The 13,129-nt window shown below is 35.3% G+C and overlaps 1 protein-coding gene across 1 annotated transcript; it reads left to right on the top strand.

Moving 5' to 3' along the window:
• Positions 1-2,519: 2,519 nt before the first annotated feature.
• On the top strand, positions 2,520-11,443 carry LOC131034127 (chitinase 2-like; the record flags this gene model as incomplete). Its single annotated transcript, XM_057965524.1, has 2 exons — positions 2,520-2,589; positions 10,608-11,443. Coding segments are annotated over 2 exons (906 nt in total), but the record flags the coding sequence as incomplete, so codon positions are not given.
• Between the last annotated feature and the right edge of the window lie 1,686 nt (positions 11,444-13,129).

Genomic DNA, 13,129 nt, shown 5'->3' with positions numbered 1-13,129 from the left:
TAGTTCACAAGTGACAACCAAAGAGATCTTAACATACTCACATACAACTCAGGAAAATAAATAAGAATTCATTCAAACAATAAGGTAAAATAATTACACAAATTGTAAGAACTGAATGAAGGAAAAATAAGTAAATTCTATTAATGCAAAGGCTAAGCAATTTTACAATTACAGAGAAACATGTATTGTGCAATAGAAAAGAAACAAAGATCTCTGATATAGAGCTACAAAATTGCCTTTATAGTTTAGGCATAACTGAGAGGAATTATAGTTAAAAATCCCTAACCCTGCCTAGGGTTAGGCTATAAATTATCACAGTAGAGAAGAGATTCATGAAGGTTGTTTGACCTGAGTTTATTACAGCCTCTGAGAATGTCCTCCATCTAAGAATAAATAAGAAATCCTTGCATTCAATGTATCTCTATGGCATCTACAAGCCAAGAAAGTCTCTATTTTGCATTAAATGAGCATAAGTGTTGCTTGGAATCCTCTTTAGGATCACTTATGGTGAAAATATGAAAGTAGCAGTCTGGATTCCAATTAGATTCAGGTGCCAACTAGGCTTAAAAATAAATTTGATAGCTTAGCCGACAACTACCCTATGCCAAAACAATTAAATTTCTACTTGCCTAAAAGCTTGAATTCTGACCCTCTGATCATACAGATGGCGTGAAGACGGATGTGCAAGATAATGCCACATAGTCTTTCATAGGGTTCAATGAAAGTTTAAAATGGCACCATCTGATTCGACCTTTATGAAAATCTAGTGGTTGTGATCGGGCCACATATTGGGTGAGGTCCACATTGTACATTGCTACTTTGCTGCACATGAAACATTAGCACTTTATGTTTCTATGAAATGGCAAATGCAATCACCATTTTCTAGCTTTGAAATCTCCTTCATATCATCACTATGAAGCAGCAAAATCCCTATGTAGTTGGGCCCTGCGGTGACGTCCAACGTAGGTCCACCTTAGCTGGAATTCATTAAGACTTGGTCCTTCGGCCAGACACTTTTCTTCCTCTCACCATATTTGGAAGCTTGGCAGATAAAGACCTTCACCATTTCATAGACTGAGTCCCTCCTCGGGGTGAGACCATTGCGAAATGAAAAAAAAACACCTATGTTAGTGCCTTACCTTTGAAAATTTCGCGAGGAGGGCCCGAGCTCGTATGTGTCTTTGCAAAACCCTAAAGCCTCTTGTCACTTGCCAAGTCACTGCCAATTTTGATAACTTTAAACCTTTTTTGTTGATTCACAAGGGAAATGTAATATTCCTTTATGATTTTGTGAAATAACAAAATGCCTTAGGGATTTTTTGCTAGTTCACAGGGAAACAAAATAAGAAACTTCCTCATCTTGAAAAAGGGTGAAAGCCTTGGAGCTTTGTGGACTGGTAAAAGGGAAAAAAGAGAGAAATTAGCCCCACATGACTTAGGACCCTAAAACTAGTGGAACCTTAAGTGATTTGACTAGCTAAGGTGGTCAACACAAAAATAGAACTTTAAAGCCCAAATAGAATAAAAGGTATAAAACCTTTAGGTTTTAGGGTTTTAGGGTTTCATTAGGGGGTTTTTTGCAAGGTTTTCTTAGCCAAATGGGTTTTCTAATATTGGTAACTTTTAGGGATAACATTCACATGAATTTAGACAACAACACCAACACAAGAATTTGAAGTAGATTCCCCAAACTGAATCATCATGTGCTGGTAATTAGTGAACATAGAACACATATTAGAAAAGTTCTGATATCAATTAAGAGACAACTTTTCTCTCACTGTTGACTACATATTTTTTATGAACATTCTTTATAGGTTACTATTTTTAAGGTCAAAGGAAATTCTAGTAGAGATAGATTGCTATTGAGAAATAAACTTAGTAACCCTCTCATTTAGTCTTTGTTTGCAATGAACAAGGTTAGTTATGATGACCCTAATACCAATGGTTTCTTGGAATTATTTGAAAACCAAGTCCATGAGATGATTTAATGTTCAGATAAAGTGATTTGGCAAGTAATTATACTATTCCAACATACTTCCCGTAAGATACCAAGAGAATATTTTGAGTAAAACAAAATCTAAAATATGATATTCACTAGACATGGTCCTGAAAAATAAATGTGCATATTAGGATTCATTCCTCCATTAAACTAAAAAAAATTCAATACCTCAACCCCGTACTGAAGTATTGTATTAAGGATACTAAATTCAAGTAGGCTCTTGCAATAATAAGTGGCTAATGAAGATTAACCATAGGTAGATGTAAGATTTGTAAGCTACTATTATAATGGTCCCATGTTGTTCAGTATGGTGCTTAAAATGGTATCAGAAGGTGGAGGTGGTGGAGGTTCACCATGCATAAGAGAAAATGTATAGGTACTATAACTACCACCTTGACTATCACTAGTGTGAAGTCTAGTACCACCACCAAGGGTAATACTAGCCCCAACACTAACACTGACAAAATTAGTATGAGGTAGGACAAAAGTAGTGGTAGAGCTGCTGGACATAACAGTGTAACCTAGGGAAATCTTAAAGACATTGATGCTAGGAATTAGAGGATTAGTCATAGGTCTAGTGTCAACCATGTGTACTATCACTCTAGGTATGACAACACCAATTTGAGAACTAGTAGTATCGAATTGACTACCCTGAGAGGGAGTATCTACAAGGAGCATATGACTCTTAACAATTAAGGACAATACCCTCAACATCTCCAGACTATGCTATTTGAGATTAACATATCCGTTAGATTATTGACCATATTTCCAATTTGGGGGAGAATATTTTCTTTATTTAAGAACTCTTGTAAGTTTCTTAGGTTCTCCTCTAATAATTAAATCTAGTCAAGCTAAATAGTGACTATAGAATCATGGTCAATAGAAAGAGGAGATCTTGGGGGACTATTTACAAGGGTAATGTTTTGTGATCTATATGTAGAAGAGGGCCTAGTCACAATACTCTTAAAGGGATGAGAAGTAAAGGGATCATTTGGATTCACCATGTCTATGAACATAAGACTAGGATGGGTAGGGCTGTAGTGATTGAGACATATATCCTATCTGGAATTCCTTCTTACAATAACCCCAATGGTAGTTTGGGTTATAAATCTCATAGAAAAACTCTACAAAACTTTGACCACTCTGCAAGCATACAATAAAGGATCCTAACACAAAGTATTAGACCATTTATTTAAGGAAAAAATTCACAAATGTTTAGCTTACTTTAGGCAAAATTCTCGAATATACATACACAATTAAGCAATGTCAAAATGCATCTGTGTCGAGTTCTCAAAAATATGGAGGGAATTTGAAACCCTTAAGGTGATGAAAACTTAGAGGAGAAAATAGGGCCACCCCATCTCACTAAACAGGGGCTCTTGTGAGCTAAGAGATATAAACTACGAACTACCCAAACCTATTAGCAAAATTTATTGAATAGAAGGTCTGTCAAACTACTAAACTTGAAAGGATAGCTAACATAAAATCTCTAGTATTCTCTACAAATTCTCTTCTTGAGGACGTGTGTGTGGATCTAGGATGACAACCTAGCATGTTAATGTCCCATATAGACATAACATAGAGATGTACATAGAAAGTACATAATGAATAAATTAAAAAATCTAAGACATTCTAAATAATATAAATGCATCTAAATAACAACGTTAACAAGAGACGAAAAAAAAAAAAGGCTTAGAACAATCCCCCACTTGAAGCTTCTAGTACAGCAACCCTTCCTTTAGCAAAACCTACATACAAACAAGAGAATAAAATGTTGAGGCTATGTTTAAAGGTCTTCCATAGTCAAACTCTTGTTTTGATGTTTCCATCTTAACAAAGAACCAAATAGATAGATAAATTAAAATAATAATGGAATGAAAACAAAGACAACAATAAATATGCTAAATGGAGATTGAAAGAGGATAATAAAATTTCCTTTTACACCCAAAGAGAAGGACTTGCCAAAATAAAAATAAGAAGAATGAGACTGTCTCCATAACATTGAGATATTAAGAATCTGAAGCATGAATATCAATGAGTGAGAGAAAAAATCATGAAAATTGAGCCAAAAGTGTTAAAAGTTGTAAATAAAATGTTCAAGAGAGTGATAAATAGAAATCCAATACTCTCAAGCTTGATCCCAAATGCTAGAGAGTGAAAATGAGGCTCTAAAGGCCAAGTATGCATGCTAGAAGTGAAACTGATATTGGTGGGTGTAAGAAGAGGTGTTACGAGCTCTACCAATCATAGGTGTAATGCTCAAATGACTATATTTAGTCTATAGATTCAGGGGATGTTAGCATGTCGCATGGATGCCTCCACAATGTGCTAGTATCCACGAGTCAAATAGTCAATGAAGTCAGGAAAAGGCCAAAACCAAGATGAACAAGGTAGTCTAGTCGGACAAATCTACAATAGAATCTAGAAATACATCCATCATTGGCCCATCTCAGGAGTAGTTAAAAACTGAGCTTGAGTCATGTAAAGTGACACCTATATAAAAGGAAATGTGTAGTCAAATGTGATGATGAGGGGATTTCATGGGAAACCTATATCATGTTGCAAAAAATGAGTACTTTAACTCAAGTATCTGCTCCCATGACTCATAGTTAAAGATTCCTCATATCATCATTTAGGTAGGAATAACAAATCTGAAAACCATATAGAATAGAAATGAGAGAGTGAAGAAGGGGGAGGGGGAGGGTGCATTCTTGGATTTATCTTTGACCATCATTATACTACTAGATTAATATTTTTTCATTTAATTTCTCTCCTATCATTAGATAATTGATAATGTTTCCTCCATGTTACAATCTTAACAATATTTAAGTTATGTTTTTAAAGTGTTACTTGGGATGAAAATATTTATAAGAAACATAAATAACAAAACTAAGATTAATAAAAGAAACATGTGATATTGGGAATTGTAAGTAGCATAACTAGTTTTATTTTATTATCAATGATCTATTTATTCATGTTGGTCATACTTATGAAGAACACAATTGAATTCCATGTATGAGACCCATTTATTTTTATTCAACATTTATTTCATAAGTAGAGTGTTCAAATCCTATATTTACTTGATTGTTAAATAAGTTACCCTTGTGTTTTTCTCCATGTTTTAGTTCAAAATTTTTCATACATCTCTCCTCCTAATAATTTTTCGTTGTGTGGAATCATTCCATTAGTGAAATAAATATAATTTATTTCTTATCCTTTTCATCAAATTGCATTTGACATTATTTCCATTAAATTTTTTTTTAGTACTCGTTAATCTCACTTTACCATTGTTCCCTTCTCTTTCTATGTCCACTCATTATCATTTTGAATATCTAAATCAAATTTATCCTTTGTAAGGCTCGAGGTTCTCACACCTAGTTGATCTTGTGAATTACCAATCAATAAAAATTAACATGTATATCATAAGATCACATCAACAACAAATATACCTAATTCATTCACAATACAATATGATCATACAAAATGAAAAATATATCATTAAAACGAAGTACGTATCTAGAAAAATAATTATTAGGGATAAAATCTATATCATTAAAATGATGTATGTATATAGAAAAATAATAATAATTATTATTTGGAAGAAACCTTTTAATTAAATAATAATCTTTAAAAAAAAAATATTTTCAAGCCCCATGGAACTAAATAAAAGGTGCTCCTAAGGGTTTTATATGTAAACATCTTAATTTAGTCCCATCATACCTTTTGTCTCATTATTATTAAAAAATTTCAATTTACAAGCATTCACAATCCCCAAATATAGCTAGATGTTTCCTCAAAGAGCTAACGCATTTTCATAGGTACAAAAAAATCACATAAATTACTCTTACTCCATTTTTATATTGGAAATCTATGAAATATCTATTTTTTCGAGCTCTTATAAAACTATTTATGTAATAATAATTTGTTATTTGTGATCAATTCATTTTGAGTGAATACATTGTTTCTTGATACAATTACTAGTTTCATGATTTATATAAGAAATATTTCATCATTATCACATTTATATATAGTTGGCATTAAAAAATAAATTGAAGAATACAAGAATATTTTGGACCACCCATTACATGGTAATACACTTTAATAAATAAAATGTATTACATATAATTAAATTTGCACTAGAATATTATCCTCAGTGAGGTCTTCATTATTGGCCTCCATCATGATCCTAATGTTTCAATGTTATTTCATCTAAAATATTGAAAATACACTATGAATGTTTTATCCTATTTCACTTTCTATTAGTCATGCTTTTTATCCATTGGGTGCCTTGATAGGAGAGTGTACTAAAAACTTAAAATAACATTCTATGAAATAGATTGGTTTATCATTTTCTCCTTTGGTCATTTTTAATAGTTGTTCTTTACCTACATAGGTTGGTCACCCTTCCTTTATGTCTTTCTATTAGTGTATATGGGAGTTTCTTCTTTTATAGTTGATAGGAAAATTCAATTCCTTGCATTTTTTTTTTGCCTTATTACAAGGTGACAAGTGCTTACAACATGAAGACTAGCAATCTACAATAAGTAATGCAATTACTATTTGGAAGAATATTATTGTTGAGTATGATCTCTCAAATGACAATGTGTAATATAAAACAAATAATTAGGATCTTCCTTTTATAATTGGTTTTATTTCTTTGGCTTCTTAACTATTTATTAGTATTATAATTATGTTTATGAATACATACATTTTTCTTACGTACTACTTTTATTTTAATTTGATAAATCGGGAGAGGACCCCAAACCCTACATAAAAATCAATACGTCGAATAGAGGGATCACAAAAGTAGTGAGATGACTGAATAACCAAAAAAAATGAAACCTCTTCAAAGACAAGAAGCTTCTAGCTGGAGTGAACCAGAGGGGAACTATTGTGTCATAATAGAACATGCATGTTTTCCAAAGGATCTTGAAACCTAAGACCAGAGTCACCTTGGCCATAATCAAGGAGAGAGAAAATTAGGTTTTGTAAAGGATCCATAAACCTTTCATGCTCGACGACTCTTTGAACTGTAGGAAAAGTAGTCGAAGAATGACCCAAAACAAAGAGAACCATCATATTTTGAAAGTAACCCTAAAACCTTTTTATGGGTAAAACCACTACAAACTACCATATTTGTAGGAACAGAAAGGGTTAGATAGGAGCCTAAAAAATGTTAGATAAAATCTCCAACAACCACAACAACTAGGTTTCCCTCAGTAGGCCCATTATCAACTAAAGAATTTTCTAGGAAGAGAAAAACTAGCAAGTCCACCTCAAAAGGACCACTATGCATATGCAAGAGAGGAAGAGAGCCCTTACTACTGAAATCCACCTCAATTGTAATAATAGAAATAAAGGAACCAACAACCTCTCTCAATGTAGGCAATGTAGCAGAATGAGAAGTAATGTCAACAAAATCCACCTCCATAAGACATCCGAGGAAAGAAGATCGATTAGCACCAATAGAACCCTTACCACCTTAACAAGAAGCATCAAAGTCGAAGCCCCCAGGGAGGGAGTCCAACCACCAAGAAAGCCATCCACAAAATTGGAAACTAGGTCTCTCACCAAGAACAACCACCCATCAGCCACAACTGCCTCCTTCGAAGAATGAAACAACAAGGGGAATACCAAAAGGAAGGAAACAAATGAACCCAGAGGTAGGCATTGAGCCCAATGGGAGTGGATATAGATCTAAAAACCTTCACCTAGTGATAGACTTATGACGAAATTAATAGCCATAGAAAAAAGAGCATAAAAGAAACTCTTGACCTTATCTAGGCATGGGGCAGAGGAGAACCCAATTATAGCACCAAGAAGCATAGCATCCTCTCATAGGCCCAAAACATGGCACAACTTGCTAAGAGACACCAAAATCCGTAGAGCCAAGAGGAGTAAGGTAGAAGCCAATGGACAACAAGTGCAACCAACCCAAACAGAATAAAAAAGGTCAAAACCAAGTTTGCCTCAAAAAGGGGGAACATAGGATACAACCTAGAGTAGGGAAAAGCTAGGAACCAGAAAAAAATTAGGAAGATAAAATTCCTCCATCAAAGCGTAAGGAAATAGGGCTAGGATCAGAATATCTAGGCTATCCCATCCATCCTCATGATCACCATCTCCCTGATTTTCCTCCCCTACAACTTTGCCTCCTCTGAAAACCCTAGCACCATAGTTCTTACTCCCACTCATCGTAATGTCTTTTATAATATTTTTTGTTATTCTTATAACTTTTTTCCCAAATGTGAATAACATTGCTTAAACTTGTGATGTGCTACCATCCCATGCATCTTTCTTTTGAATAGGTTATAATTTTTATTTTATTTTTCAGGAATGTATAAACCTTATTTCATAAAACAATAAGAAGTTCTTAAACATAAGGAAGCATAAGAAACCACAACATAGATGTCATCCACTATAACATATATGCCTTGATAAATGTAATAATAGAAGGATCAATGCCCATTGGGATCCTCAAAGTGAAATCATAGGATGTATCACTATACCTCTATCTACATGAGCTACCCTCAACTAACATAACGATAAATCTAGAAGAATTGAACTTGTGACTATTGTCTACATTTTCAACATCTTGACCATTGATCTATCCCTAAATATATAAACAATACAACTTAATATATTAAACTAATATTTATCTTCAATTCCATCATTTTAATAATAATAATAATTTCATTTCGTATTTCAAATTGACTACTGAACCAGCATTTAGTATTATTGCTTTTGATCTGGAATGGCATCTATAGATGGAATTGTCTTCCAAACATGTCGACTATGAAGTACAAAACAAAGGAGGAATAAAAAGAATATAAAATTCATTAGCATACAGATGGAAAATTGCAACTTGCGTTTGTACACTTCACTAGACTTTATTCATGTAGACGCGTATCGAATTGAGGGAAAGCAGTTAGTCAAAAGATAACTCCAATGACATGATGTCAAATTATATATTCTTCACAGACTTCCTGGCCAGCTGAACTTAATCCGAGATTTGGAACACTTGCTCACCTTTTTTTTCTTGCATGTTAATGAAATGTATTTATGTCATTAACGTATGAGCAGACGGTACAAATATCAAATTCAATATGAAATTTTTTAATCATTATGCTTTATTGAAATTCCGTCGTATTAGAATGAATTTTTTAATCATTATGCTTATAGTGTTTAGTTTGAATGAAACGCAACAAACTGATTTTGTGGTATTTGAAAGAGTGCAAACCAAACTTGCTAAGAACGTAGCGCCAAGATAAGTAACACTTCGTTGCGGACGTATACTGAAAGATATGTCGGCGAATTGCTGGATTTTAGTTCTTGATAATGCAGTAAAGAAAAATAATATCTCCTAACGCGATCCTTCCAAAACAGTGATTGATGATTATTATATGCAATTACTTTGAATTTAAATGGAATGGGTACCCACAACCATTGGCTCCTAATCATTAATGAGCGTATCAATCGAATGCAGAAAAAACACAGTATTTTGAACGCGGGTTGGCATTAATTGTTTGAAAATTTAAAAGGCTGGTCGTTTTTGCCTGGTGGCTGACATGACGACGCATAATCTGGAAAAGATTATCTCTCGTAGCTTACGTCATTCAACGTCATGTATGGATATATATAAGAGCGTTTGCTGCAATCTTTCTTGCACATTTCTCAGGACAATCCTCTCGGACTGCGATTCATTTCTACACCAACTCCATGGCTGAATTCTTCAAGATTTCTCTACTTCTTCTTGCGACGTTTGTACCTACTACAATAGGTAGGTCTCTCCTTTTAATTTGGATGTTAGAATGAAATGTAAAAGATTTGTCTCTGTTTGAAAGCACTATTTGTTGAGTTTTTCACCGATCAGTTAGGATTTTATCCTAAAACCTTCCATTTGTTACTGAAGGGTTTTATCATTGAGCCACTGGTTCTTTTAAGAGCAGCTTATCTCTGATGCGGGTGATTTATTTTCAACACTTTTTGAGCCATTTGATAGAACGTTTGATGCTGACTTAGCTTTAATATTATACTGATATTTTTGTGGATCAGTTAACCCCTCAAACCGAAGATCTTCCAATGCTCTACCACTGAATTATTATCCCCTTTAAGACCTACCCATATGCCCATATTTGGGTAGGTGTGACTGATTCCCAATAATACTTTAGAAGAATTGATATGATACACACCACGTTATTTTATTTGAGACATTAAAATCCAAATAAACAAAGAACAGTGTGTCAGCTATGTGCTGAGCTATTTTTAACGTCGAGTATTTGGTCTGTATAGCAAACTAATAAGGGTTCTGCAAGATTATTTTCGAGGATATACATAAATTTGCAAAACTCCTTTCAACTACCCTAAGTTTTTCTTTGATCAATTTCAATTAAATAAATATTTCGTTCTTGGAAATATTGTAATTTTATGAGTTTTGAATAGTTAAATCTTTCTGCTTCACTGAAGTTACACTTGTTTTATAAAAAACGCTCCCAAAGATCTCACTCATGATTTTAATGTCAGTTGTGTGAGTTTCCTGTCAGGTTTCCAAACTGGTATATGTTTTTTAAATTTGGTGGTATACTAACTAAAGGAGAATATATTTCAGGTGCGAATTTGAATCTGTTCAGAGAATACATTGGGTCCGAGTTCAACGACGTCAAATTTTCTGACCTGCCAATCGATTCCCGCACGCAATTTCATTTCATTCTCGCCTTCGCTATTGACTACACCCCGTCGGGAAGTGCTCCTACAAATGGAAAGTTCAACATTTTCTGGGATAATGACAATCTGAGCCCCAGCGCCGTGCAAGCCATCAAAGCCCAACACAAGAATGTCAAAGTTGCTCTCAGCTTAGGCGGGGACAGCGTTGAAAGTGGGAACGTCCAGTTCATGCCATCATCTGTGTCGTCGTGGGTGAGCAACGCCGTTTCTTCGCTCACAAGCATAATCAAGGAATACCATCTTGACGGCATCGACATCGACTATGAGCATTTCGACTTTACCAATCCCAATACATTTGCTGAGTGCATTGGGCAGCTCATAACACAGTTAAAGCGGAATAAAGTCATCTCCTTCGCCTCCGTCGCTCCCTATGACGACGGTCCAATCCAATCCCATTACACTGCACTCTGGGAAAGCTATGGCAATTTGATTGACTTTGTGAATTTCCAATTCTATGCCTACGACTCGAGCACCACCGTCTCACAGTTCATAAAACATTTCAACGAGCAGGAGTCCCGCTATAGTGGCGGAAAAGTGTTGGCTAGTTTCATGACGGAGGACAGTGGGGGGCTGTCACCTGCAGAAGGTTTCTTTACCGCGTGCCGAATGCTCAGGAACTCCGGCAAGCTCAACGGCATCTTTGTGTGGTCTGCAGACTCCTCACAGTCTAATAACTTTCAATTCGAGAAACTATCCCAGGCTGTCCTGCAAGGCTCCTGATTAGCACCATACAATTTGTGGGTAATGGTTGGAGCAAATAAATTAGTGTCCTTTTCTTCTGTTTTGCTTCTAAAATAGTTGTTTGCGTATTTCAAATTTATTGCCGATATTTCTAGTGATAAGCCAATAAACATTTGGTTGAAGCTTAAGATCAATAGAATTTTGAGGAGCATGACTTACATTGCTGGCTCGTTCTCCTTCTTTGTAACATCCAATATCGCAAAAATAAGCATTGCCAAAGATATTCTGTGATTTATAGTGACCTTAAATTGTTTTCACTGCATGACTTCCTACTTGCAAAGTTATGGCTTCATGTTGCAAGCACACTAACTTGCAAAGCTATGGCTTCGCCTTGCAAGCACACTATTTTTTATTCTAAAGTTTTACACTTATCTTAGTGGATTGGTCACTCGTACTAATAGTACGTTTCTATAATATAAGAGGTTTCCTTGATAGTCGGTTATTCTGAAAAAAAAGCACATAACATCGGGAAAGGATCCCACAACCAACTCCAAGGGTTTTGACATCACTCCCTTAACTTTTAGGAGAACTGCTGCAGAAGCCCCCTTACAACAAGACCCTTCCACTCTAGATAAGCACATCTTTGACTCTATAAAAGATGTCCTCATTTCAATAGAGGAAAAATCCACCTCAATAGGGACAACAAACAGAGAAATCATTAAAGGAGAAATATCTGAAGTGCTAAAGCAACCAAACAAATTGGGTTTTTATTTGGCTCCCAAAACCATCAGGTTGAAACCAGCAAAGACTCCAGCAAAAAGTCATCACCCCTCTAGCAAAAGTCCTCTCCACCTCAATAGAAAAGGAACCCACCTCAGTAGGAACATAAGGGAAACAAACCAACAAGTGGAAGAGCCAAAGACAATTCAACCCACCACTTCGAGAGACAAATGAGCAATACATAATAAGATTATTGGAATATTGGGTTTTAGAAAGGTTCCCAAAACCTTAAATAGGAGAAGAGGCAAAAACCTATCATACACCAAACAAGTAAGCTCCTCTAGGGTCTCTACATCCAAAGGAGGAAAAAGATAGAGACATGAAAGTGTGGATAAGACAGGAACAAAGCAACCTCCCAGAAGACCTAGGCCAACATATGCCCACAAGAACTAGGAACAAAAAGAACAAGCACAAGAGTAGCAACAACACAATCCCATATGAAAAAAATGGAACCAGAGAAGCACAAGCTCCACAAAACAGGAAAAAAAAAAATCCCCTTCGAAGACCAAAGAGTCCACTAGGTTACCAAAAAGGAGCCAAGCCCTAGAAGAACTGCAATTGAAAGCATGAACTAGACGCGGATAGACATCACCAACGAGAGAGCCCAGCAAATACACCAACCCCAAAAGAACATAAGCCCCAAACAAGGCCCACATAAATAGGTCAACGATCGAGTCCTTAGGGGGGCAACTGAAAAAGAGAACACAACTCCAAACCACATCTCCCAAGAGAGAGAGGCACCAGGAAGGAAAAGAGCAAGAACCAAGCTTAGGCATCACAAACAATATTGCACCCAACAAGAGAACCTCCAACAACAACAACGACGAGAGGGGTAAGGGAAGTGATAGGCGGAAACAAGCCTCTGCCAATGGCCCACAATCTCCAAAAACCCCCAAGAAATATTATTGTTTTGTTTGTGTTATTTTTATTAATGTTATTAATTTT

The sequence above is a fragment of the Cryptomeria japonica genome, chromosome 1, assembly GCF_030272615.1.
Source record: "Cryptomeria japonica chromosome 1, Sugi_1.0, whole genome shotgun sequence".
Taxonomy (NCBI): Eukaryota; Viridiplantae; Streptophyta; class Pinopsida; order Cupressales; family Cupressaceae; genus Cryptomeria; species Cryptomeria japonica.
Note: the sequence above shows the minus strand (reverse complement) of the source record. Positions and strands in the feature narration are given on the sequence as shown.